The sequence below is a fragment of the Eptatretus burgeri genome, chromosome 4, assembly GCF_056783735.1.
Source record: "Eptatretus burgeri isolate ZD-2024b chromosome 4, Ebu_testis_v1, whole genome shotgun sequence".
Lineage (NCBI taxonomy): Eukaryota > Metazoa > Chordata > Myxini > Myxiniformes > Myxinidae > Eptatretus > Eptatretus burgeri.
The window spans coordinates 61,016,232-61,043,731 of record NC_140964.1 but is presented as its reverse complement, the minus strand read 5'-3'; the positions used below and the strand labels follow the sequence as shown (position 1 = coordinate 61,043,731).

The 27,500-nt window shown below is 38.7% G+C and overlaps 1 protein-coding gene across 3 annotated transcripts in view; it reads left to right on the top strand.

The window, feature by feature from the left end:
- LOC147028176 (calcitonin gene-related peptide type 1 receptor-like) overlaps nt 1-27,500 on the top strand; it is a 46,106-nt gene that overhangs the window by 3,259 nt on the left and 15,347 nt on the right. For all 3 annotated transcript variants that reach the window (XM_085878315.1, XM_085878313.1, XM_085878314.1), the window contains exons 2-6: nt 6,944-7,003; nt 12,044-12,182; nt 12,356-12,466; nt 13,813-13,925; nt 14,256-14,347. In XM_085878315.1, the coding sequence (XP_085734441.1) occupies nt 6,953-7,003; nt 12,044-12,182; nt 12,356-12,466; nt 13,813-13,925; nt 14,256-14,347 (506 nt within the window). In that variant the 5' untranslated portion in view covers nt 6,944-6,952. The remainder of the gene's footprint in view (nt 1-6,943; nt 7,004-12,043; nt 12,183-12,355; nt 12,467-13,812; nt 13,926-14,255; nt 14,348-27,500) is intronic.

Below are 27,500 nucleotides of genomic sequence, written 5' to 3'. Positions count from 1 at the left end.
GACACAAAGACAACACATGATGGTATACATATGCACTTCATTTTGTTTCGTGATGAGATTAAAGATGGCCAACTGGTGGCCATTTTAGTTGTAAACACGAAAAAGAGCAATCAGAGATTGCAGACCCTCGCCAGAACTTTTGTGTGGTGCGTGCATAGTTTTGTGTGGTGTATTGTGTGTGGCGTTTTTGTACTGGCGTGTTACATAATAAATAAGAGACATAATTCAAACTGCCACTTTGTAACTGCTGGCGGTGAAGACCAGGTACCAAGACGTCCCACTTTGATGCAACCCCACTTTGATTGGACACCTGATCCTAACCCATGACGTTTTTCATTATTATTCAATCCTGTACCCTCAAACCCATCCAGGTACAGCAAAGTGAACCTTATTTTAAAAAAAATTTAAAAATCAAAAAGAACCCAGATCAATAAAATTAAAGAATTCTAGCTTCTAGACCATGTGTCCGATAAAGTTGAAATTTTAAATATGTATTTGACATCAATACCAGATCAAAGTTGTAAAGTTTCATGTCGATTGATTAAGCAGTTCCAGAGAAAACATTATTTAATATTTTTCTTCAATCAAATATGGCTGCCAAACTATGTGACATGAATTATTCCTGAAAAAAATTGGTACAATCGAAGCTTGGGGAACAATTGTGTGAAGTTTCCTCTCGATCTGTCAAGCGATTTTGGGGAAGAGGATTTTTTAAAGGTTTTAAGATAAATCCAATATGGCAGCCGAACCATGTGACCTATGACATCATATGTGTGAACCTTTTGTTCCTCATGGATAGGCGGTCATCTTATATATTATTTCCGAGTTTGTGGTTTCGTGTCGCGCTATCTTCGACTTTGTTCTGCACTCGAGTAACGTGATATTCGGCTTACATTATCTCAAAGACCATATGAGGTGCATGGTACAAAAAAAAGTGAATAAAATGGTTCTGAAACAGTGAAATCGTATTCCACTTACTGCATTAAAGTAAAATTACTACTGATACTCTGCATCAGTTCCTTTCTCAAACAACCCACCCCAACATGTCGCGCAGAGTGCGGGTTATGCTAGTACAAGTAAAGTTTCACCTCGATCTGTTGAGCCACTTCAGAGAAGAAGACTTTTGAAGGTGTTTAAAAAAAAATGGCTGCCGAATCAGGTGACCCATGACCATCATCAAATTTTTTCTGTAGAAGAAGACATTCAAAAATTTTCATACTGATCAGATGTAGCATTCTACATATACAATTATGACATCATAATAAAGGCACCTATACAAAAATCACACTCATTCCCCATGAGGAGTACTTGGCATAATCCAAGTTTCAATTTTTTCTTTGTTGTGGTTTCAGAGATAAAGAGGGCCAAAGTTTTTCCAATTTTTCCAACATTGTTGCCACACTACGTGACCTATGACATCGTAATTATCATTAAAACATTCTAGATGAGTAGTCACACATATAGTGAAAATTTCATCTCAATCTGACCAGTGGTTGTGGAGAAAAACATGAAAGATCTGTGCAGACAAACAAATACACAGACAGACAGACAGGCAGTCAGACAAACAAACAAACAGATGAAGAATGACTAATCGAGTGAAAACTTGGTAAAACAGCACAAAATAGAATGGCACTCAGCAGAGCGCATACTCTCCTCCTTCTTTCGGCTGCTCCCGTTAAGGGTCGCCACAGCCGATCATTCGTATGATCCGCATAGTGATTTGGCACAGGTTTTACGCCGGATGCCCTTCCTGACGCAACCCTGGTCGCCTCTTACGACACAGGGAAATGGTACACCTATTTTAACCGGGGTATACACCTGCCCAGTACACTGGTACTCATTTGGCCGACCTCGGAAGGATGACAGGCTGAGTAAACCCCCTGGTGTATTAATTCAGTGGCCCAACGGGGCTTGAACTCAGGACCTTTTGGATCCTAAGCCGCTGCCCGAACCACTGCGCCAACATCAGGCTTCAGTAGAGCACATACCTAACATGAAAATTCTCTTCAAATTTCAAGTCAATCAGATGAAAATTGAGGATTTTAGAAAATTTGGGCCAAATTGGCATTTTGGCCTATTTTGACCTTTTGGCCTATGTTTACCTCAAAATTAATAGGTGGTTAAATTCAGTGACATGATATGCAAATGCTCTTCAAATTTCAAGTCAAATGGATTAAAATTGAGGATTTTAGAAATTTGGCCTATGCTGACCTTTTTGTATATGTTGACCCTTTCACCAATTGTGACAAAAATAATAATAGGTGGTTCAATTCAGTGAACTGATATGTAAATCCTTTTCAAATTTCAACTGAATTGGATGAAAATTTGAGCATTTAGAAAATTTGGCCCAAATTGGCTTTTTGGCCTATTTTGACATTTTGGCCTATGTTTACCTCAAAATTAATAGGTTATTTAATTCAGCAACCTGACATGAAAATGCTCTTCAAATTTCAAGTCAATCAGATGTTAAATTGAATGTTTTACAAAATTTGGCCCAAATTGTCCTTTTGGCCTGTTTTGATCTTTTGGCCTATGTTTACAACAAAATTAACAGGTGGTTGAATTCAGTGACCTGATATGCAAATGCTCTTCGAATTTCAAGTCAATTGGATTAAGATTGAGGATTTTAGAAACTTGGCCTATGTTTACCTTTTGGTCTATGTTGACCTTTTCACCTCTGTTAACCAGAAAAATAATAGGTGTTTGAATTCACTGACCTGACATGTAAATCCTTTTCAAATTTCAACTCAATTGAATGAAAATTGAGGATTTAGAAAATTTGGCCCAAATTGGACTTTTGGCCTCTTTTGACCTTTTGGCCTATGTTTACCTCAAACTTAAGAGGTGTTTTAATTCAGCAACTTGACATGAAAATGCTCTTCAAATTTCAAGTCAATCAGATGTTCAATTGAGGATTTTAGAAAATTTGGCACAAATTGGCCTATTGACCTATGTCGACCTTTTGGCCTATGGTTACCTCAAAATTAGTAAGTGGTTGAATTCAATAACCTGAAATGCAAATCCTATTCACATTTCAAGTCAATTGCATGAAAATTGAGGATTTTAGAAATTTGGCCTATGTTGTCCTTTTGGTCTATGTTGACCTCAAAATTAATAGGTGGTTGAGTTTCTTATATGCAAATGGTCTTCAAATTTTAAGTCAATCAGATTTAAATTGATGATTTTAGAAAATTTGGCCTAATTTAGCCGAAATTGGCCTTTTGGACGATATACTGATTTCAAAAGTAATAGGTAGTTGAATTAATTCACCTGATGTGCAAATCCTGTTCAAATTTCAAGTCAATCGAATGAAATTTGAGGATTTTAGAAAATTTGGCCCAAATCGGCCTATTGGCTGATGTCGACCTTTTCAGGCAACCAAATTTTACGAAACTTTAATGCGGGACCATCGCAGCATCGGTGACATTAATCTCTGAAAATTTTAGAACGATCGGTTGAGCGGTTTTGGCTGGAGGTGGGCGGACAGTCAAACAAATGAAAAATCACTCATCGGGTGACAAATTGGCAAAATAGCACAAAGTAGAATGGCACTCGGTAAAAGCAATACCTCTGCCAGGTGGAACAGTTCACGTTTTGTATCCCACTGATGGGCTGGATCTGAACCAAAATCCAATCCGCTTATTCGTGTCACCAATTCAACTCATCCACCTTGTTTTGTCATAACTTGTCCATAACTTTTTGAGATATCGTGATATATTTAGTTTTTGGCCCTATCTGTCAATTTTGGAAATTATGCCTGTGTTGACCTTTTGACCTTAGAATTAATTGGTAGTTGAATTCAGTGACCTGACATGAAAATGCTCTTCAAATTTCAAGTCAATGGTATGAAAATTGAGGGTTTTAGAAAATTTGGCCCAAATTGGCCTTTTGGCCTATTTAAACCTTTTGGCCTATGTTTACAACAAAATTAATAGGTGGTTGAATTCAGTGACCTGATATGCAAATGGTCTTCCAATTTCAAGAGAATTGGATTAAATTTGAGGATTTTAGAAAAATCGGCTTAAATTTGCCTATTAGCCGATGGTAGACCTTTTTGGTCGATCGAATTAAAAAAAAAAAAAAAACTTCAATGCGGGACCGTCACAGGGTCGGTGTCATTAATCACTGAAAATTTCAGAGCGATCGGTTGAGCGGATTGGGCTGGAGGTGAGCAGACAGACACACAAACACACAAATGGATGCGATCAACATACTTGACAAAATAAAAAGAAATTTCCAAGTGACAAACAAAAACTGACACATGTCTTGTGTGTCAGTCATAACACACGTCAGTTTTTTTGTCAAAAAAACATTACTTAAGTGTTGCCAGATACAATCCAGGTTGGCAAAAAAAATATTAAAATTTTAGAATTTTTTTAAGTCGGCTAATTAGCATTAAATACAAAGCACAATGAATCGTTTGAAAATCATGCGAAATCACATTAATCAATAGAATTAATTACGTGGGCCTGATGTAATACATAAATGCGACTTATGATGTCTGTTGGAGTTTAAGGGAAACGTAACTATTTTCTGTTTGAGTAAAAGTAGTGGAAATAATTTTAAATGCATTGATATGCTAATTAGGATCTGCCATTATGGAAATTCTCATTTTCGTAAATATCTCAACTTCTGGTGCATGGATATTTGTAAATGAGGTATCTACACATATATTTGGAGGGTCAAGGGATAAGGTGAACATATTTCCTTTGTTGTCAGAGATGTAGAATAATGTTTGGATAGCTTAATTACATGCAAAATTGGAAACAGCTAAATAAAGCATAGTGCAAATGAGTTATTTTTCTGGGAACATCTTTTTTCTGATAGTTGGGATATATATGAACATTGTCGCAGGGGGGTGCAAGGCAGGTCCCACTGGCTCCCGGCCGATAACTGAAAATATAAATAAATGAAAAAAAATGCAAGTGAGTGACCTGAGACAATGAGGAAGCAGGGTAATTTTGTGTGTCAAAGGACATCGAAGTCAATGCACCAGGAAAATCACAGAATCATTGGAAAGCATCCATAAATGAAAATATAATAAATAAATAAATAAATGAAAAAGCAAATGCAGGTGAGCAAGCTGAGACAATTAAATGGGGAAGCGTGGTTCATACGTTTACACAATGTGAAAGTATACCCAGCTGGTATATATGTATATATATATATACACGAGATCCGTCGAAAAAGTAAACAGTGTCTACCACAGGGTCAAACAGTGAATCAATACGTGTACAGGGAGATCCTCCGGCACCTCATGAGATCAGTCCAGGACAGGAGGAGGGATCTGTGGGAGAACACAGATCTGTTGGAGTGATCCCCTGCTCACAGTGCCCTGAGCATCCGATAGTTTCTGGCGGAGAGGAACGTGCCAACGCTGGAGCAACCCCGCTATTCACCAGACTTGGCTCCTTGTGATTTTTTCCTATTCCCCAAGCTCAAGGGGGTGATCAAGGGGACCCGATTTCCTGATGTGGAGGCCATCAAAAGGGCCGTGATGACAGAGCTCTGGAGGATTCCAGAAGAATCCTTCCGAGGGTGCATCGAAGAAGAGGATAAACAAGTGTGTGAGACTGGAGGGAAACTATTTTGAAGGGGAGAAGCTGTGCTTTCAATATATTTTTTGGAATAAAATTTCTGTGAAGTCACTCCCATTACTTTTTAGATGGACTTCGTATATATATATATATATATATATATATATATATATATATATATATATATATATATATATATATATATATATATATATATATATATATATATATATACAAAAGGAGCAGGAGCACAATGACCCTAGATATGACATGACACTGACGTCTTGCACCTAAATTATGCCAACACATGACCGCCAAACTTGGATGGTGTTGGTGTGGAACTCAGGTCTTTAAAGACTGATATTTGTGCCTTTATGGTAACAAATAAATTAAAACAGAGCCACCTATCAAGATTTCACCATTATGATGGTCTTGTCAGGACGACATCCTGCCAAATCGTTGATTTATGACCATACTTCGCTGGTTCATAAATACAAATCAACCCCCCTAACTTGACGAGGCAGTGAGGCACAGATCAAGTCCTATATTACAACACTTACTGCACAACCTGTTAGAAACAAGTATTGCCTGCCACAATAAAACATTGTCTCTGCCCTGATCACCAGTTCGGAGGTGTGTGCCTTGCTACCTCGTCAAGTTAAGGGGTTTGATTTGTATTTATGAAGCTGGTCAAATTAGAACTCTGTTTGAGGTTATATTTGAATCGGTCAAAGGCAAATCTGAGTTAGTAATACATTACTTGGATAATATCATTCCTTGTAAATAACGCAACATTTTAACTTGGAGATCCCCCTATGCTTGAGATGTCATTTTATGGTTCCACTTAATTTGCAATGAGTTGCTTTTGGAGCTCGCTTTTTATCCTATAAGCTGCATTAAGACATGTTCAGATCCAATCAACATCAGCCATTTCACCATTACACACTGTTAATTCTGAAGCATAGAAAAGAAGGCGACGACACCGAAGGATCTTTAACGCCCACCAGCTATAATGCAAGCAGACATGACACCGGGCTTCATTTCCATCTCAGGGATGATGCAACACCCTTAATGTGAAGCACCAATCCGACAGTTTAGAGTGAGATAGGTACTCAAACCCAGACAAGACAATTCATAGGTAAGCAGATCAAAGGTAAGGGCACTAAGTCTGTGTAAGGTATGAAAGTTTCCAGAATTGTTTTAACCGTTTGGCAAGGTAATGATGTGCGAGCTGTTTGGCAGGGTATTGAATCCACATCATGCCTTACCCGAATATTTAATCGATCATTTCACCTCTCTTCTGTGTTACTAAACAAACTTCCATATCATTGCCAAATGATGTGTATGAATTGCATGCAAGTTTCCTTGTTTATCATTGTGTAATTTACTTTGTTTGATCGTCACAGATTTCTAAAATGCCTGAAACTACGATTCTCAGGCTCATTCTCTACTGTGTCATAGCAAAGGTATGACATATGTAATTTTCTATTTCATGCCAGAGGTAAAATGAAATCACATGCGAGAGGAATCGATCTCATCATGACTAACAATACTTATATCAAACTTCAATCAGTAGGAGAGCACTGGGGTTTTGGTGGACATCTCATGCTATATTTGGTTGCCCAATGTTTTTTTCAAACTTCATACCTTCCTGAACAATATTATAACGGGCAACCTTTTGAGATCCGTGTACATAATTGTGAAAATTGTGGTTACATTTATACCGTGGGGTTTCCGAGAGCCGATTCAGCGACATGAAATTTCCCCATACATTCAACAAAAATAATGCATCGAATCAAAATTTGGCATAACAATGACCAGAATGAGTTGGCACATTGCATAAAAGAAACAAAACGTAGATATATGATATTATATTTGAATGAGAGACACAATAATGAAAATAATTTGAGAAAATCTCTTTGGCTTTAGCCATTAGCATCATATAAAAATGACTTTATCTGCATTAATACTCACTTAATATCATTGTTCCATACATCAAAATCATCCCCATTCAACCCTCTATCACACCACATGCACAGTATAGGTTTCGAAAGAGATCCGATATTCATTGAAATTTCAATAAGAATTCAACCTTTCCCCCTTATTTTAGGCACGATGCCAGAATGTTGAATGTTGATCAAATTTCAACAAGGTGCATGTCAGAAGGCCCAAGTAAGATATGTATTGCCTTTTTCTCATTATGTTCATAAACATTAAATCATTCAGTCATATTGTGTGATTTATTCAATCGTCAACGTCACTGTCCTCTGAACCAGCAGTTTCAGCGAGTGTTTCAAGATTCAGTGCTCACTCACAATTGCTTTTCTTTCCTTTACATTTGCAAGCCACTCAACATGGCACTTGATATTTCTGGCAAGAGCATTCGTGAATGCAATTACTTGTCACATATTTGCAGCATGTGAGAGATCGTGTAAACTCTCAAAATGGTGGCAATATCATAGGTACTGGCAGCAAATATTCTCCCATACTCCACCTGAATGACGTGGCTGGATGCAACATTGGAATGGCGACGTGTGCTGTTTCCTGAACCAGCGTAGCAAAGAGACATCTCAACAGATGCTGCTTGAATGCAAACTCCGTAGGGGGGCAAACATGTAAAATCCTTCGAATTTCCACCAGCGATGATCAGATGGGCATGAAGTGCTAATGAAGAGAATGTTTCTCCACCATATAATGCCAGCAACAGCTTCCAAGCTTCTCTTATGATTCATCTGTCACCTCTAAGTTGTCACTTTCTCCATATATTGCAAGAACTTCACAATCTATTTGGTGATGAAACTTCAGGACCTTTGTCTTGCCAATGCCATAGATGCATAGATGAAGTTTGTGTCATCTTTTCGAGAGAAGGCACAAAGGAAAGGCTGGAGGTTGCATTCGCTCAGGCCCAGAAGCTTTGCCAGCACATGAACAGGCACCCACTGATCAAGAGACATTTTTTTTTATCCACAACTCAACATCATTTAGCAGTGTCGTTGAATAGTACACCATCTATCCATTGGGACCATACTCAGTGCAGAGCATTGGTGCTGCCTAAGCAGTCTCCTTGGTTATTAGGCTCAATCCTAGATGGGTCGCCACTCCGACACAGGATACCAGCAAGCTGGTACTCATTTTTCCAACATCAGAAGGATGACAGGCTGAGTCAACCTCACCTGGTATTAATTCAACAGCCAAGCAGGATTTGAACTCAGGACCCGAGGACCCCAAGCCCACCACTCTAACCATTAAGCCAACACCAGGCATATATAGTACACCAGCATTACCACAATGTCAGTGTCATTCCAATAGACCACAACACGTTCAGCACCTAATTGCTGTGCAATGAATATGGCATGTTGCATGGTCCATGTATCACATTCTTCCTGGCTTGACACTAGACCAGGATCATCTATGATGCCAGCTGATGTGACCCAAATGCTTGACTGACACACTATTCTTCTCATCCACAAATGTGACACACCTCATTTCTTCTCATCCACAAATTAACCAGAGAGGTAAAAATCTGTCGTGATGACTTTCTGGCTCTCTGCCTTCTCCCAAGTACAGCACTGGAAATATTAGAGATTTTTCTTGTTGTTTTTGGACGTCATGAATTCCTTGAAGGGCGGCATCTTGATTGTCTCATTTATCTCATACTCATTTTTGAGGTCTGTGGCCACTCCGTCATTGTCGCTCTAATCCTTTTGTAGATTCCACATGGTCATACCTATCGCCAGGGAAATGGACACCAATATAGTTGGCTGGCAGTGTACGCATGAGCTTGCAACGAATTCTGGCTTTGTATTGATATAATGGTTGGCCAGCAAGAAACTGATGTTATTGGAGGAGGCACATTACATCCGTAATTAGGACAGTACTCTTGTCAGATTCTGGCAAAATATCCATTACTTCCAGACGAGATTCTTTCAACAAGGTTGCAAGCCTTGTTAATTTGTTTCCATGATGCATCTGCCCATCTGACTCAAATAGTAGATGGAACTTTCGAGCATTCATATTCGCCGATTGTCTTCTCCAAGTTTACATCCATTCTTATAGCTTTAGAAGTCACCTCATTGATCAACTGCTCCTTCTACTTTTGAAGTCAGCTTAATTTCCACAACCATGCTGAGGATGTGACTGGAAAAATGGCAGCAAGCTTCAACCTGCTCAAGAAACTAGCAGACCATGACTGGGGAGCAGATTTCAGAAGCCGACGCTCAACCACACTGGCATTGGTGCATGTTCCAGCAGAGTACTGTGTTGATGCTTGGGGTAGAAGCATGCACACAAGGAAAGTGGATGTCCAGCTCAATTCTGCCCTAAGAGTCACAAATGGCTGCCTCACACCGACACCGACCTACCAACTACCTCTCCTCGCTGGCATCCCGTCTCACCACCTACGATGAGAAGCAGTAACCAGACATAGTGCACTTAAAACTTTTGACTGAAGTTCATCCCAACAACAAGATGCACAAACCACTGCAAACTCAATGACTCAAGAGTCAGAAATCTTTCAGCAGGGCAGCCCAGTCTTACATCGAGGCTGACACCTCAGAAAGCAGGCAACAGTGGCTCCTCTCAGAGTGGAAAAGGTGGCAACCTGAAGACAGACTGCAGCATCTGCCACCCATTTCCACCTCTCCAGCTGGCAGTGGACTTCCAAGAAAGCATACAGGCATTGGAAGCTTTAAGGCTTGTATGTATACCTGGAACCTGGCTGACACAGCAAGCTGTGATTGTGGAGAGACCCATACTGCAGAACACTCAATGGAAGAGTGTTCCATACACCAGTTGGTAGGAGGTTGGAATTCTCTTGCACAGCTTGATCATCAGTCCTGAGAATGGTTGAGATCTGCTGGGATTACATCTTGAATGACTGACAATCGGACCACACAAAGGAAGAAGAAGAATGACTTCAGTTGCTACCTGTCCTGTTGCTATACGAGACATGTCATTTGAGTTGACTTGAAAAAGGTTGGTCATGTTCCGTGTGATGCATTTAATTGTGTCATCTACAGCTTTGGGTTTTCATTTCTCATGGTGTGGATGTGCATGATTGCTCATTGGAATATTCATCATTTCTTTGAACTGTGATGAAACTTCAGAAGATGCCAGTTTTGTGTACAACCACTTGGTTCTTGCTTTGGCATCCAGAGTTGCACCAGTCAAATCACTGAAGTGTGGTAGAAGGTCCCACGTGGCTGGATCGATGTTCAATGTCTGCAGGCCCAGATCAATGTTCGATGTCCATAGGCCTTGATTGATGTTTGATGTTCATAAGCCAAAAATGTATTATACAGTGTCATACTCATCTGGAAATTCTACCGAACGCATGGGTGCTCTGGCTTGTATAAATACTAATGGAATGAATTTAATTAGCACAAAACACACCTTATTGAACTGATTACATGAATACACAATGTCTTATACCTGTAAATAGAGAGAAAAAAGTTATATACTGAAAACAGCCATCTAACATGAACCGTGTAAGAAATCGATCAATATTCGACATTCTGGCATCATACCCAAAATAAGGGGGTAAAGTTAAATTATAAATTTGTGTGAGTATTGCATCTCATTTAGAAACCTGGATATCCATTCCTCCATTGGGACCGTACTCTGTGCAGAGCATTACTATTGCCTAAACAGTCTCCTTGCCTATTGGGCACAATCCTGCACAGGTCGCCACTCCGACACCGGATCCCAGCAAGCTGGCACTCATTTTGCCAACCTCGGAAGGATGACAGGCAGAGTCAACCCAACCTGGTGTTAATTCAACAGAAGAGGGGGATTTGAACTCAGGATCCTAGGATCACAAGCCCACCACCATAACTATTAAGCCAACATCAGGAATAAACTTGTATATGTGGTGTGATATCGGGTTGAATGAGGATGATTTAGATGTCTGGAACAATGATATTAAGTATTGATGTCGATAAGGTCATTTTTATATGATGCTCATGGCTAAAACTAAAGAGATTTTCTCGAAAAATGTTAATTATTGTCTCTCATTCGAATGAAATATCATATATTTACCTTTTATATTTTATGTCTGCAGGGCCAGATTGATGGATCGTGCCTCATCTTCTGTTCACTTTGATACCAAATTTTGATTCGTCGCATTATTTTTGTTGAATATATGGGGAAATTGCATATATCACTGAATCAGCTCTCGGAAACCCCAGAGTACAAATGTCAACACAATTTCCATAGTGAGGTATACTGATCTCAGGTTTCCCTCAGGAATATTGTTCAGGAAGGTCTGAAGTTTCAAAAAAACATGAGGAAACCAAATATAGCATGAGGTGTCCACAACTTCCAAAATATGGGGGGGGGGGTGTGCTCCCCGACTAAATGTACATAAATCAAATTAATTTACAGTTATAGTGTGTAAATACTTGAGTTTCCATGTTGTAATACTAGTGCACTATACATTGTTTTGTTTGTATGTTTCACCTTTCATAATCCATTAACTTCACAAACCCTTCATGGGTTACCTTTCCAAGGTGGTGTGTTCCTTAACTTCCACTCAAGTTCTTCCAACGACCCAATCTGCCAATGATGTCCCCATTCCCATGAACATCTTGACAAATCAGTATCAATGTTACATAAAACTCCTTAAAGAGCCTGCGTACACATCAAATGGTACGTCTGTCTAATGTCACCTTGTTGTTCTTGCTAACTATGGTTGTGTCTGGTTAACTGTAACTGTTGCAGTTGATTTTGTTTGATATCCCACATTTGAAAGCCATTATTGACTGTTTCATCTGTGTATAGGTGGAGACCAGTTGTGTGATTTCTATATTTATGGTTTCTAGGTGGGTATTGTCCACGTACGTGGGATGGCTGGTTGTGTTGGGAAGACATCCCCGCTGGTTCTGTGGCTTCTCAGTTTTGTCCCAACTATTTCATAGATTTCGACATTTCAGGTACGCCATTCACTCGGTCTCTCATCGAAGTCACTGGAACAAAATATGCTTACATGGTGTTTAGGACGTATAGGGAAGTATCAAGGGTGGAGGAAGAGCCTTTATGGATGATGTGAGGGCCACGGTCCATGTCCAAAATCCATTGGGAATTCTGCCATGTTGATAATTTGCATTGTGAAGTGTTCAGCACCATCTTACATCCTTCTCAAAGCTACTTTTAGATATTTCAGGGGATGTAAAGGTCGCAATTGGTTTATTTTTGAAATACTCCTCAGACTCTCAAAACTGTACAACATCCTCTGAGTCATCAGAATAAACATTCAAACAAGAATGAAAAATGACAATTGCCTCAAATTATTTAATAAATAATATCGAAGAAGGTTCTACGGATCTTGGGAGGGATTCTGAGCAGAATTTCAGGCTCTGTTGGAAGCTGAAGTTAATAAAATCTCAAGGAAACTGGGCAGTCCTGTTTGTATTCCCATCTTGGTACCAACGCTCATGACAATAAGATCTCGGATTTGAATCTGTATTCATTTGTCCATCATCTGTTAATCTCCTTGTCTTTATAGTCTATGTACAAGTTTGTCCATAAATGTTTTGTATCAATGTATAAAATAACAAGGCAGAGTATCGATGTCTAAATAGTGTTTACCTTGCCAAACAGCTCACACAATTATGGACCCTTTCATACCTTGTGCAGAGATAGTGCTCTTATCATTTATCTGCTTACCTATGAATTGTATAGTCTAGGTGTGAGTCCTTATCCCACTCTAAGCTGTTGGATTGGTGCTCCACATGAAGGGTGGTGCATCATCCCTAATACGGAAGTGAAGCCGGTTGAGTTGAGTTGAGCAGTACTTTGGTCTGGTTGTCATGCCTGCTTGCATTATAGAAGGTGGATGTTAAAGATCCTTTGGTGCCATTGCATTCCTGTCCGTGCTCCCGAATCATCAGTGTGTAATGGTCAAATGGCTGATGTTGATTGAATCTGAACATGTGAGTTAAGGGATAAAAAGCAAGCTCCCAAAGCAACTCCTGTTAATTCTGCAGAAATGTAAAATGACATCTCAAGTATATGGCAGTTCTTCAAGTCGAAATGTTGTATTATTTACAAGGAATGATATTATCTAAGTATTACAAACTCAGATTTGCCTTTGACCGATTGAACTATAACTTCAAACCGAGTTCTAGTGTGACCAGTTTCATTTCAAGTTCCATTTGTGACTTTGTCCCTCTCATGACATTTTATTAGGCATGGTAATATCAAAAACTTTAACAATGCAGACTCCAGCCACAGTGAGGTATCACGTCACGAGGGGACACACCGAATGTGCTGTGTGCAGAGAAAGTGAGAAAGATTTGCAATGACAACGGACAATGGTTTCGACATCCAATGAGCGACCGCACCTGGTCTAACTACACCCTTTGTAACGCCTACACGAAGAGCCGCAGACAGGTGAGCTTATTATTAAACATTCCATAGGTGGTTTGAACTAAAGGTCGAGACGTTAACAACTTCAGATATTAACCCCATTTCAGCAAATTTAAGAATCTGTAGTTTTGTAAGAATATTACAAGATATTTAAAACTTCAATTGGACAAAAAGGATGATTTGCTCATATAAACATCACAGGCTGTGCAACACCAGGAGACAAGTTGTGGAACCCAAACTCACAAGTATTCAGAATTATAATAACCATCTTGTATTTGTCTGTTTGGTGCATCCTGCCTGTCTCTTTCTCTAATGGTTGATTTCACTTCTTATATAAACTTTGTATCCACGCAGGCCACCCTTAACCAGTATTACATGGCAGTCATCGGAAACAGCATCTCCATTATCTCTCTTGTCATTTCCCTCATCATTTTCTTCTACTTCAAGTAAATCCTTTAATTTCACTTCAATCATGTTGCTTTGAGAAAACAATGCAGTGAATGATAACTCTAGGCATTGTCTCCTTTGTGTTGAAATATTTTATAAATATCTGTTGATTCCAACATCTTTGGGTGATTTTTTTTCCTTGTTATGAAAAGAAAGATAGTCTGGAAATATAAGTACACACACTCTGCAATGAACTGTTTAGCCTGGGTTCGAATTTCGACGCAGCTATAAAATGCCAACCTGGTGTTTTGCACACAGCACGATGGATCAATGTGTGCAGCCCATTGAAGGACATTAAGTCCAAGGATGCCAGTTGAAGGGCATGGGGGGAGGGGGGGCAGAACTTATTTGAGGGCAAAAAAAGGAAAAGAAAAAAGAAGACACTTCTGTCTGTGTTTGCATGCAAGATGACTAAACGCACGCTATCATTCATTATCGCTTATAGCAAGCACAATGTACGTGCATACAATATCATACGAACACTTCATATTCATGGTGAGCACGACACTTCACAATCACTGACATAACAAAACACACACACACACACACACACACACACACACACACACACACACACACACACCAAAGAGGGGCTTCTGATGGTGCAAACTCACAACATCCACTATAGGACTGTAACTCGGAAGCAAAAACTCGGTTCAGATCCGGTTTGGTAATTTTGGCAAAACATTTGCCGAGTCCCAGATCGGCTTGGTATTTGGATAAGTTTGCATTGCATCAAGCATATGCAAATTGATGACACGGTGGGGATGCATGGCCTCAAACTAAGCTGCGTTGACAGGTACAGCTGACCACAGCACTGCACACATTATAATACAAGGATGTGTGACACAGGGAATGATAGCAATGAATTAGTTAACAGATAGAACAAAGTTAATTTCCATCCCTTTGTCATATATGTATGTATATACATATACATATATATATATATATATATATATATATATATATATATATATATATATATATATACATATATATATATATATATACATATATATATATATATATACATATATATATATATATATACATATATATATACATATATATATATATATATATATATATACATATATATACATATATATATATATATATATATATATATATATATATATATATATATATATATATATATATATATATATATATATATATATATATATATATATATATATATATATATATATATATATATATATATATATATATATATATATATATATATATATATATATATATATATATATATATATATATATATATATATATATATATATATATATATATATATATATATATATATATATATATATATATATATATATATATATATATATATATATATATATATATATATATATATATATATATATATATATATATATATATATATATATATATATATATATATATATATATATATATATATATATATATATATATATATATATATATATATATATATATATATATATATATATATATATATATATATATATATATATATATATATATATATATATATACATAGACATATATATATATATATATATATACATATATATATATATATATATATATATATATATATATATATATATATATATATATATATATATATATATATATATATATATATAAATATATATATATATATATATATATATATATATATATATATATATATATATATATATATATATATATATATATATATATATATATATATATATATATATATATATATATATATATATATATATATATATATATATATATATATATATATATATATATATATATATATATATATATATACATACATATATATATATATATATATATATATATATATATATATATATATATATATACATACATATATATATATATATATATATATATATATATATATATATATATATATATATATATATATATATATATATATATATATATATATATATATATATATATATATATATATATATATATATACATACATATATATATATATATATATATATATATATATATATATATATATATATATACATACATATATATATATATATATATATATATATATATATATATATATACATACATATATATATATATATATATTAGGGACTACCTAATAAATTAGGGACTACCTAATTTCAATTGAATGTTATATTTTGAACACTGTAGAATCAGAATACTAACCAGCAGTTGAGCAGTACTTTGGTTCTGAATTTGGCAAATTGTATGGAATGTTATTCTAAGTGCAAATGCACACAATGGAGTAAGGTTATTGTTTCAGTCTGTTTGCCTATATTTCAATCAAACAAAATTGAAAATCAATCCAAACAGGAAACTTACTGTTTTTAAGGTTTTCATAAAGGACGCAAACAACAGACATGAATAACAAATTTTACAAGTTTAGAAAGGTGGTGTTAAAGTCGGTCAACAGCAGTCAAAAAAAAATTCTCCAGCCTTTAAAACTTTTATTTTATTTCAATTGGATTATATATTTGTACACTTTTGCACACAAATTTTCTTCTTGTCAATTCCTAAAAACCCCAGTTTAGCAGTCAGTACTTGGATAAATGCCATCTCAACCAATGAAATGAGCTGCTCTTGCTCACAGCATTGGGGAATATCGAGATTCAGACACAATGGTGGCTCGTGGGAAATACTCGTATATTGTAGGTTGTGCTCAGAAATGCAATGGAAGAGTTTAAAATACCCTTCCCATGTCCTTTTTCTCAAGACTTCATGGTTTAAGGTGTTCTATGAACTTTCTAGTTCAAAACAGTTGCTGTTGTCATAGAATAATACAAATGATACCTTTGGAAAGGTAATAATCGATTTACTTGGAACAAAATTTGTGTGTTTAATCGTAAAGTTGTGTTTTAAAAGCCACCTTTTGAGTTTGAAGAAAAAGAAGAGGTAATGGTTTCTTCGAGCAGCAGTTTGAATGGAAACATATACAATCCTACCAAGGCAAGATACCTTTAGAAGGACATCGAGGGAGCTAAGAAAATTATATATCACACTATTTTTCGAAGCAATAGAAAAACACATGAAAATAAATGGAAGGAGCACACATAGAAAACACAAACAGACATGAAAACAACAACTGTGTGTTATAAAATATCATTTTTTGCGTATTTGACTTCACTATATATTCTCATTGACACTCACGGATAGACATGTAATATGTTTGTAAAGTACAACATGTTGTCCTTTAATTCAATGCATCAGCTGTCATGACAATGAAGATGATTACCTCTGTCACTGAAGGTGCACGGAGGTTATGCTTTCACCCCTGTCTGTCTGTTTGTCTATGAGTAGGATTTCTCAAAATGTTATCAATGGATTCGGACAAAACTTGCTGGACAGGTTGGGTGTGTGACAAGGATGAATTGATAAGATTTTGCTGAAGATCTGGATCCACATCTGGAAACGAGTATTTTTTTATTCTTTATAAAAGATTCTTCACCATTGAGAGATAGGGCTAAAAATCATAGATTGCATGTAATCTAAACTATTATGGATGGATTTGGATGGAACTTGGTGGAAGAGTTGTGTCGGTCACAAGACCACATTGGTTAGATTTTGGTTCAGGTAAGGATTCAAATCCAGCCTATCAGTGGACGACAAAATGTAAACTGTTCAGCTTAGTGGAGGTATGCATTCTAATGAGTGCCATTCTAGTTACGAAAAGAAATTGCTGTCGACTTGACGAAATGAATGTGTAGATCAGATTTACTTCTTATCTCAGCAGGCCTGCTGTTTAATATTGATTTTCAGGTATCATTCTAATGAAGCATGACTTACATTGTTGAATCAAATCTAAACGCTATCAATACTTAGACTCGGGAGACCCTTGCTCACGGCTAATGCAGAGCTAGACAGGTATCGCTTACAATGCCTGATTACATTAACATTTTGCTTTTAAACTTGCTGAAAAACAAGCTGACAATTCCATAGCACATATGATTCATACACCAATGTGCATTTCTTCTGCAGAAACTTGCTAAATACTGCAATTACTTCATTTTTATGTGACAGGAAAGTATCCGCATTCTTTTCCGAGTTGACAGACAAACCCGGCTCGACTCCAACTCAACTCGAAGGAGCAACTCTTAGAGTTGGAGAACTCGGTTTGGTGCAGGACTAATCGAAGAGTGATTGATTTTAAAATAATTCAAAATAAAATTCCTTGCAAGGGAAAAATCACGATATTTGAATGATACGATGAAAGATTTTGTTTTATATACTGAGGCTAAACATATGCAGCTCTATTATTTTTATTCTTATGTATTACTTGTGAAAATAAAATTTAGAGTATGTATGTTTAGATATACTTTGTCTCTTGTAAGTGTTTAATATTTTGCTTTTTTTTGTTTAAGTAAATTTAATCTTCATCTTAATTCAGTCCTTTTCAATAATCAGGCAATTAGCATACAGTAAACCCTCACTATCTGTGGGGGTGACATTCCTGGAAAACGCCGTGAATAGCAAAACCATGAATGTTAAAACTCAGGGCCGATGGGAAAAAAGAGTGTTGGGTACTTGGCTCATATAGAAGAATAAACATTATATACTGGATGTACAAGCACGGATAGTTTACCGGTGCTGCTCTTATCCTGTTGGCAATTTAAATAAATCAAATTTTGTTGTTTTTTTTTTCTATTTTTTTGTGGGGTTCAAAACACTTCCCGACACCCACTAAGGAATGGGTTTGGGGATTCATTTCATATTAACTTCCACATAGCTACAAAGGCTTAGGCACTATAAAGCAATAAGAAAAAAAATCCGACATATTTTTTTCTCAAAATTTTCAAAACATTTTTGGCATAAACACTCCTGATGAAACTCTGAAAGTTTGACGAAGATCTGTTTGAAACTCTGAAGCCATGTGATAAAAGGTTTCTCTGAGAAAAATGGCGACACAAACACACAGACAGCCAAACATCTCTCTTATAATATATATTACTGAACTTACCTTTAATGATTCTGATGAAGTTTATATGATGAGGATGAAGAAATTTTTTTAAAAACTAGTGATAGGTACTTCTTTTGCTTTTTTTAATGAAGGTCTTTATCGATTTCCTTATAGGAATTGATCCTCCAGCTCTCGCTTGAATATAGTCCTCTCACCTATAACCCTATGCAGCATGTACTGAGGTGGTTTACAGGACTCACCCTCACGTGCAGAGTAAAACCAAAGTATTCACAACCACTTATGTTTTCAGCACATTTCTTCCTTTTTGGGTATTGTGCGGCAATTCATTTCTGTTGACAATTCCATGGAACGCAGTGTTAATGTTGATGCACAGTGTTGACTTGGAGAGGGAGAGGGAGAGAGAGAGAGAGAGAGAGAGAGAGAGAGAGAGAGAGAGAGAGAGAGAGAGAGAGAGAGAGAGAGAGAGAGAGAGAGAGAGAGAGAGAGAGAGAGAGAGAGAGAGAGAGAGAGAGAGAGAGAGAGAGAGAGAGAGAGAGAGAGAGAGAGAGAGAGAGAGAGAGAGAGAGAGAGAGAGAGAGAGAGAGAGAGAGAGAGAGAGAGAGAGAGAGAGAGAGAGAGAGAGAGAGAGAGAGAGAGAGAGAGAGAGAGAGAGAGAGAGAGAGAGAGAGAGAGAGAGAGAGAGAGAGAGAGAGAGAGAGAGAGAGAGAGAGAGAGAGAGAGAGAGAGAGAGAGAGAGAGAGAGAGAGAGAGAGAGAGAGAGAGAGAGAGAGAGAGAGAGAGAGAGAGAGAGAGAGAGAGAGAGAGAGAGAGAGAGAGAGAGAGAGAGAGAGAGAGAGAGAGAGAGAGAGAGAGAGAGAGAGAGAGAGAGAGAGAGAGAGAGAGAGAGAGAGAGAGAGAGAGAGAGAGAGAGAGAGAGAGAGAGAGAGAGAGAGAGAGAGAGAGAGAGAGAGAGAGAGAGAGAGAGAGAGAGAGAGAGAGAGAGAGAGAGAGAGAGAGAGAGAGAGAGAGAGAGAGAGAGAGAGAGAGAGAGAGAGAGAGAGAGAGAGAGAGAGAGAGAGAGAGAGAGAGAGAGAGAGAGAGAGAGAGAGAGAGAGAGAGAGAGAGAGAGAGAGAGAGAGAGAGAGAGAGAGAGAGAGAGAGAGAGAGAGAGAGAGAGAGAGAGAGAGAGAGAGAGAGAGAGAGAGAGAGAGAGAGAGAGAGAGAGAGAGAGAGAGAGAGAGAGAGAGAGAGAGAGAGAGAGAGAGAGAGAGAGAGAGAGAGAGAGAGAGAGAGAGAGAGAGAGAGAGAGAGAGAGAGAGAGAGAGAGAGAGAGAGAGAGAGATACAGTACAATACTGAAGTTCTTTATCGCCTTTCTTGTCGAGATTGATCACACCCTCCAACTCTCGCTTGAATTTATTGGTCCTCCCCAAAAAGGGATCCACCACAAAAACTCAGTTGCTTGCTTCACTTTTTGTTGCTGTTCTTTGTTTTTGTTTGCTTGTTTGTTTTTGCAACCGCGAATAGCTGAGGGCCATGAATTGTAAATAGTGCAACAGAAAATTCACTGCCAATAGTCAAAGCCATGAGTGGAAAATCCATGAGTAGCAAGGGTTTACTGTACTTCCAATTTATTTCTTTGAAGACCGATGTGTTGATCATAATCTCACTCCCAACATTCGGGACTTGTCACTCCAAATCACAAGGCCAAAACACGTCAGTGGTGAGGTTGCACTTCCCAAGTTTGCCACTGAGCGCTGGTTCAGAGCCGCAAGGGAGGGTGCGAATTACCGGAAGCAGAGCGACCGTGAGTACAGACTCCTCCTGGCAAAAGACTGGGGGGGATGGGCAACCCCCCCCTCCCCCATCCCCTGCTTCGGCATCCCAGGTAAAGTTTCAGGACCCTTCTTTCAGCACTGATGCTTCATGAATGCTAAATATCCCAGGGTAATTACCGAGCACTGACACTTGGTGGATGCTAGATGTCTTTCACGAAGAGTAGGCGAGCTATCGCTGACAACCTGAACAAATTACAAATTCCTACCCAAACGCTATGGTATTCAGAGAATACATACCCCATTGCAGTCTTGAGAAGGACTTGGTGCAAGCTAACTCTTTTGTTTTTTCAGGTTTCTATTTTTTCTTCGATCCAATATGGCTGCCAGACCAAGTGACCGATGACATCATCTTAATCAAACCGTATTTTTATGGGTAGTTGATCAATTAGTTACATTTTGCATTGATTGGTTAAGCGGTTTCTCTGAGGAAGATTTTCAAAATTAATAGGTGGTTGAATTCAATGACCTGATATGCAAATGCTCTTCAAATTTCAAGTCAATTGGATTAAGATTGAGGATTTCAGAAACTTGGCCTATGTTGACCTTTTGGCTTATGTTGAATTCAAAAATAATTCGTGGTTGAATTCAGTGAGGTGGTTTTAAAATTCTGTTCAAATTTCAAGTCAATCGAATGAAAATTGATAATTTGAGAAATTTGGTCTTTGTTAACCTTTTAGCCTATGTTTACCTCAAATATAATTGGTGGTTAAATTCAATGACGTGAAATTCAAATTCTGTTCACATTTCAAGTCAATCGGATGAAAATTGCCAATTTTATAAATTTGGCCTATGTTGACCTCAAAAGAGTGACCGCTATATCACATGGTCATGTAGCATGTGGTAAAGCTTCAATTTCCTCTGCTGAATGATTTTCGATGTACGCTCTTAACAAAATGCAGACAAGCACTACGTACGACTAACAACATATGAAGAAATGCTGCTGATCGCTTAACCCTGCTTTTCGCTTCACGAGCGTAGGGTAATTACTTTAGTTGAACATCAAGCCTGGCGCACAGTTTCTTGAAAGAGTTGGGCCAAAAACGTTCTCCAGCCGAAGCCAAAAGGTGGAAATAATAAGGACCGTTAATATGTACAAATAGTAGTCATAAGTATGAACAGTAAAATCACCTCACTGAATTCAACCACCAATTATTTTTGGGGTCAACATAAGCCAAAAGAGGGAAAGACACTAGGATATTCAAAAATGAAATTATTAACATTTCGATTTTCCCCAATACATCTGTATCATCGGTTTGTACATGATCATTGACATACGAACTTAACTTCTTGAGTTCATCAATGTGATATTTTTTTTCGAAGTTGAGCACTTCCTTTTAATCACTGCAAGGTGATATCATCAAATTATCTGATTTAATGTCACACGGTTTCAAAAAAGAAGAAAACTTCATCCATATTTCTTGTGGACATTTCACTGTTTCTCATGCAATGATCAATCAGTAAGTTTATGGCAAACAAATAAGTAAGTTATAAAATTAAATAAATGGTATGACATAATGGTGGGCTCTTCATTTACTGCAAAAGGTTAAAATAGCTGTACTAGGTGTTTCAAATATGTCTTCACAAAGACTAGTTTTACTTTATGGTTCAAATTTGAACAAGAGTTTTATTTCTAAAGGCCACACTAATGTAAGATCAATCGTCTTTGAGGGAAATTCTTTGTCTAGTGTTGGTAACCATCACTGTACCCATTCATTTGTTTCTCAATTTAGTGCATGTGTTGAAAATCAAGATGCCAGCAAATGAGGTCACAAATGTTGTGAGACAGTGGTTAATTATATTATGATATATCTGGTCAATGAAACTATCAACCCTGTTTAAATTCATGTTTGTTGCTATCTCTACTGATATAACTATCAGCAAGTCACTGCATTAAACCACCATTTACATCACCACAGTATGGTGATGATCATCTGTATTTACCTGGTGAGTTATTTGGCAATGTTGATGTGCATAGTTGCACTCCATAGCTGAAGAAGGCCGTTCACACATGACGTGTGAACAACATGGGAATCTCAATTTATTTAGAGGGTAGGAGCTGCTGAACCAGACAGCAAGCACACTCTGAAATAGAAAGCTGTGTAACTTGGTGCCAAGAGATGTCCAAGAAGATCAGACCACATGCTCCCGATACAGTTTACACAGTAATTTTTTGTTCAGGATTCCGTCGATAACACGCTTACTCTTCGTGAATGACCCCATGAAATATTAACATCCACCAATGACCAGTGCTGTCAGACAAGTTCTGCTGTTTAATCTCCATCAGAGGGATGGCCTTTTGTCAGGTCACGTCAGATTAGATATGTGACTTGTTGCAGGGACCATGTAAACCTGTACTAACCAGTTTCATGGTCGGGTTGTCGGCGACTGAAACATCTCCCCCACCAAGTTTCTTGGTGAGGAGGATGTTTGGATATGGACACCCAGCAGGATTAAAAACAAAACCTGTCAAAGGGTGGAGGAGCTCCTTGTGAGCCAACGGCCACCCATATCGAGTGCCCAACTGTGTCTGCGGACGTCCTCCTGCAGTTGGGTTACTTTATTAGGAGGTTGGTGCCAGAATTTGCACTCCAGCCACCATAAAACCCTTCATCCCACAAAACATCCCAAAGGCAAAAAGAAATCTGAAAACCCACTCCGTGGGAGTACCTCCTGTGCAGCTTCCCTTCGCAGGGCAGGTTACCGGATGACGGGATAGGGGCAAAGCTTTCGGGACCCCCAATCTTTAATGACAGAAGACAAACCACAGGGTAACCTTCCAGGTCCAGATTGCAGTAGTGTGTGTCGGGGTGGTGCTGAGGTGTCCTCCACCAGATGGCAGTCTCCTTGCGTTAAGCTGAGGCGGTCCCTTTGGGTGGGTGCCTGGAATGTCCGATCCCTCAGAGAGGATGATCACCTGTCTCTGTTATGATCTGAGCTCAAGCGTTTGGACATCTGTATTGCAGCACTCTCTGAGGTTCGGAGACCGGATTGCGGCAAGATCATGGCAGGAGGTCACAACTACTATTGGTTTGGTCACTATGATGGTTACCATGCCCAAAGAGTTGCTGTAGCTGTGTCCAATAAGCTGACTTCAATGATAATTGAGGTAACACCAGTCAACGAGCGTATAATAAGACTAAGGATTTGTCACTCCTTGAGTGTCATTTCCCTGGTCTCTGGATATGCTCCGACTAAGGCAAGTGATCCCACCATGAAGGACACATTCTATGCCACGCTCGAGTCTGTGGCTGAACAGTGCCCCAGGCGAGAAACTCTTTGAGTCTTGGGGGATTTCAATGCATCAATTGGGACCAATGGGGATGGTTATGAGACATGTGTTGTTCCCCATGGGTCTGTAAATATGAACCAGAATAGCACTAAGTTCCTTAACATTGCAAGAAGTCATGGTTAATGGTTTCTGGGTTAATGGTTTCATCGCCCAAAGGCTAATCGCTGGACAGGGTATTCCAACCCTGGCAGTGTGGCAAAGAAGATTGACCATGTGATTGCTCATGGTCGCTGGAGGATAATTCAGAACTGCAGGGTCGACCGGAGTGCTTAGTTCCTCAATACCGACCACAAGCTTGTTGTACCAACTCTGAAGTTGCAGCTTAAATCCAGGAGAATGGTACCATCCCAGCCTAGGCTGGATCTTGGCAAGCTCAAGTATGAGAGGGTAGCTGAGGAGTTTGCAAACAGGCTGGGTGGAGATTTAGGGGGGGGGGTCTGGGTGCTTTGGGGGATCCTGAAGAGTTGTGGATTGCCTTCAAGAACACTGTCCTTGATGTTGCCGGTGGATGTCTTGGAACTCACTCTCGGGTGAAGAAGAATTTTGTCTCTCAAGGGACACTAGATACCATTGAACAGAGTCGCAGGGCCAGGCTGAATAGCAGAGGTGAGATGTTCAGGGAGCTGAGGCATAAAACTGTTCGTGTTCTCAGGGTGGACAAGGAGGCCTATGTGCAAGGAATCTGTGAGGTGGTAGAGCATCACCTGTGGTCAAGTAATTCTCATCCTGCTTGCAGGGGAATTCACACATTGCATTCCTCCAAGCCTGTCCTTCAGTGTACTACAGTTAGAATAGAGGGTGGTGGACTCTTGACAGAGGAGTCCGAAATGATGGCCTGCTGATCTGGATAGTTTGAGTGGCTGAACCAGGCAGATAGATTCACCAGCTGTTGAGTTGGATGTCAGGGGTGTTTCTATCCATATTGCTGACCCTCCACTCAACTGTGATCCACCTTCGTTTGTGGAAACACAGGCTGCAGTGAACCAGTTGAAATGGGGTAAAGCTGCTGGGATTTATGGCAGCCATGCTGAACTTCTCAAGGCTGGAGGAAATGATGGACTCATGTCATTGCATGCAGTCGTGTCATCTGCTCTTCCTGGAACACAGGCATCATCCCAATTGACTGGAAGAGGGGGGTTGTAGTCCCCTTCTGGAAATGGAAGGGTGATCGCCAAGCCTGCAACAACTACCGAGGGGTGACGCTGCTCTCAGTGCCGGGCAAGGTCTTTGCTTGGATAATTCTTGATAGGGTTCGCCACCATCTACTTGAGCACCAGCCTCCAGAGCAGTTAGGCTTTATACCAATGAGGTCAATGATTGACCGTATCCTTGCTCTTCGGGTCTTCACCGAATACAGAGGAGAGTTTCGGCAAGGGCTGCTTGCAGTCTATGTCGATCTCTGTAAAGCATTTGATGCAGTGAATCGGGATGCCCTCTGGAGGATTCGTGGTCTTTGTGGGGTGCCACCAAAACTGATCAATCTGATGCCTGATCTATACTCTGGTATTGAGAGTACTGTGAGATGTGGTGATACCATCTCTGACTTATTTCCAGTTGTTACTGGAGTTCGTCAGTGGTGTGTACTGGTCCCCACGTTTTTCAGCACTTGTATGGACTGGATTATGGGGAGGATGTCGGAGAGATCAAGTTATGGAACATCGTTTGGGAATGTCAAGATCTCTGGTCTTGATTTTGTAGATGATACAATCTTTGCAGAGACTCTGGATATCCTTTTTGGGGCCCTCAAGGTGCTGAATGAGGAGTCACGCCACTGGAATTATGGGTTTCCTGGATCAAAACTAAGATCCAGGCTTTCAGTGACATCTTGGATGCTGCTATCCTATTTCTACCTGTTTGTGGCAAATATTTTGAGGTCATGGAGACATTCACTTACATTGACAGTGATATTCCGATATCTGCTGGCTGTGAGCCAGAGGTCAACAGATGTCTTGGTTGTTCCTGGTGAGTCATGGATTCACTTTATCATGGGGTGTGGCGCTGCCGGTACCTGTATGTGCGGACGAAAGTCTGAGTCTTCAGGTCCTTGTGGTTTCCAGTCTTGCTCTATGGATGTGAGACTTGGACTGAACAGGGATCTGAGACGGAGACTTAATTCCTTTGGTACCAGGTCTCTTCAGAGAATACTTGGCCATGGCTGGTGAGAGAGACTCAAATGAGATTTGTTACCTGCATAGTCCATGAGCATCAGTTGTGACTGTATGGACATGTGGCTCGTTTTCCTGTCGCTGATCCTTCTCACCAGATTATCTTTGTGAGGGAGCCTCATGAGTGGAGGAGGCCAATGGGCTGACCACGTGCCTAATGGTTGCAGCAAATTGATCAACATTTCAAGGAGATGGGGATGGGCCAGGCAACTGACTGGAGGTTGGCCAGATGGAGGCGCTTGGAGTAACGGGAGAAAGTGGATGCGGCGACGCACTACTCTAGCACATGCTCCCATACCTGACCTGACGCTAAGTTTATGCTTGGTGTTGGCTTAATGGTTAGGTTGGTGGGCTTGGTATCTTAAGGTCCTTAGTTAAAATCCTGCTTGGTTGTTGAATTAATACCAGTTGGGGTTGACTCAGCCTGTCTTCCTTCTGAGGTCGGCATAATGAGTCCTTGCTTGGTTGAATGATTGAGCCATTTGAGCATCCTGTGTTGGAGTGGTGACCCCTCCAGGATTGTGCTCAATAATAGCCCAGGAGACTTCTTCAGCAGCACTGATGCTCTGTACAGAGTATGTTCCTGATGGATGGATTGTAAGTTTGATAATCTGGGATGAATTTGCCATTTTACTCATTGATTTTGGTGGTTTGTTATTCTGGTAGGATTTGGGAACTCACTCCTCGATATTGTCCATTTGTTAATCTGGGAAGACTTTGGTACTTTACTTGTTGATTGTTTGTTTGTTGGTATATCTGTGTTTGTTTGTTCATTAAGACTGTGAGATATCTCTCAGTAACTCCATTAAAGGATACATTTTGCTTTTATTTTTCACTAAAAGTTTCAATTTGTATTTGAAAAGTTTTCAATTATATATTTTATCCATCATATACAAATTCA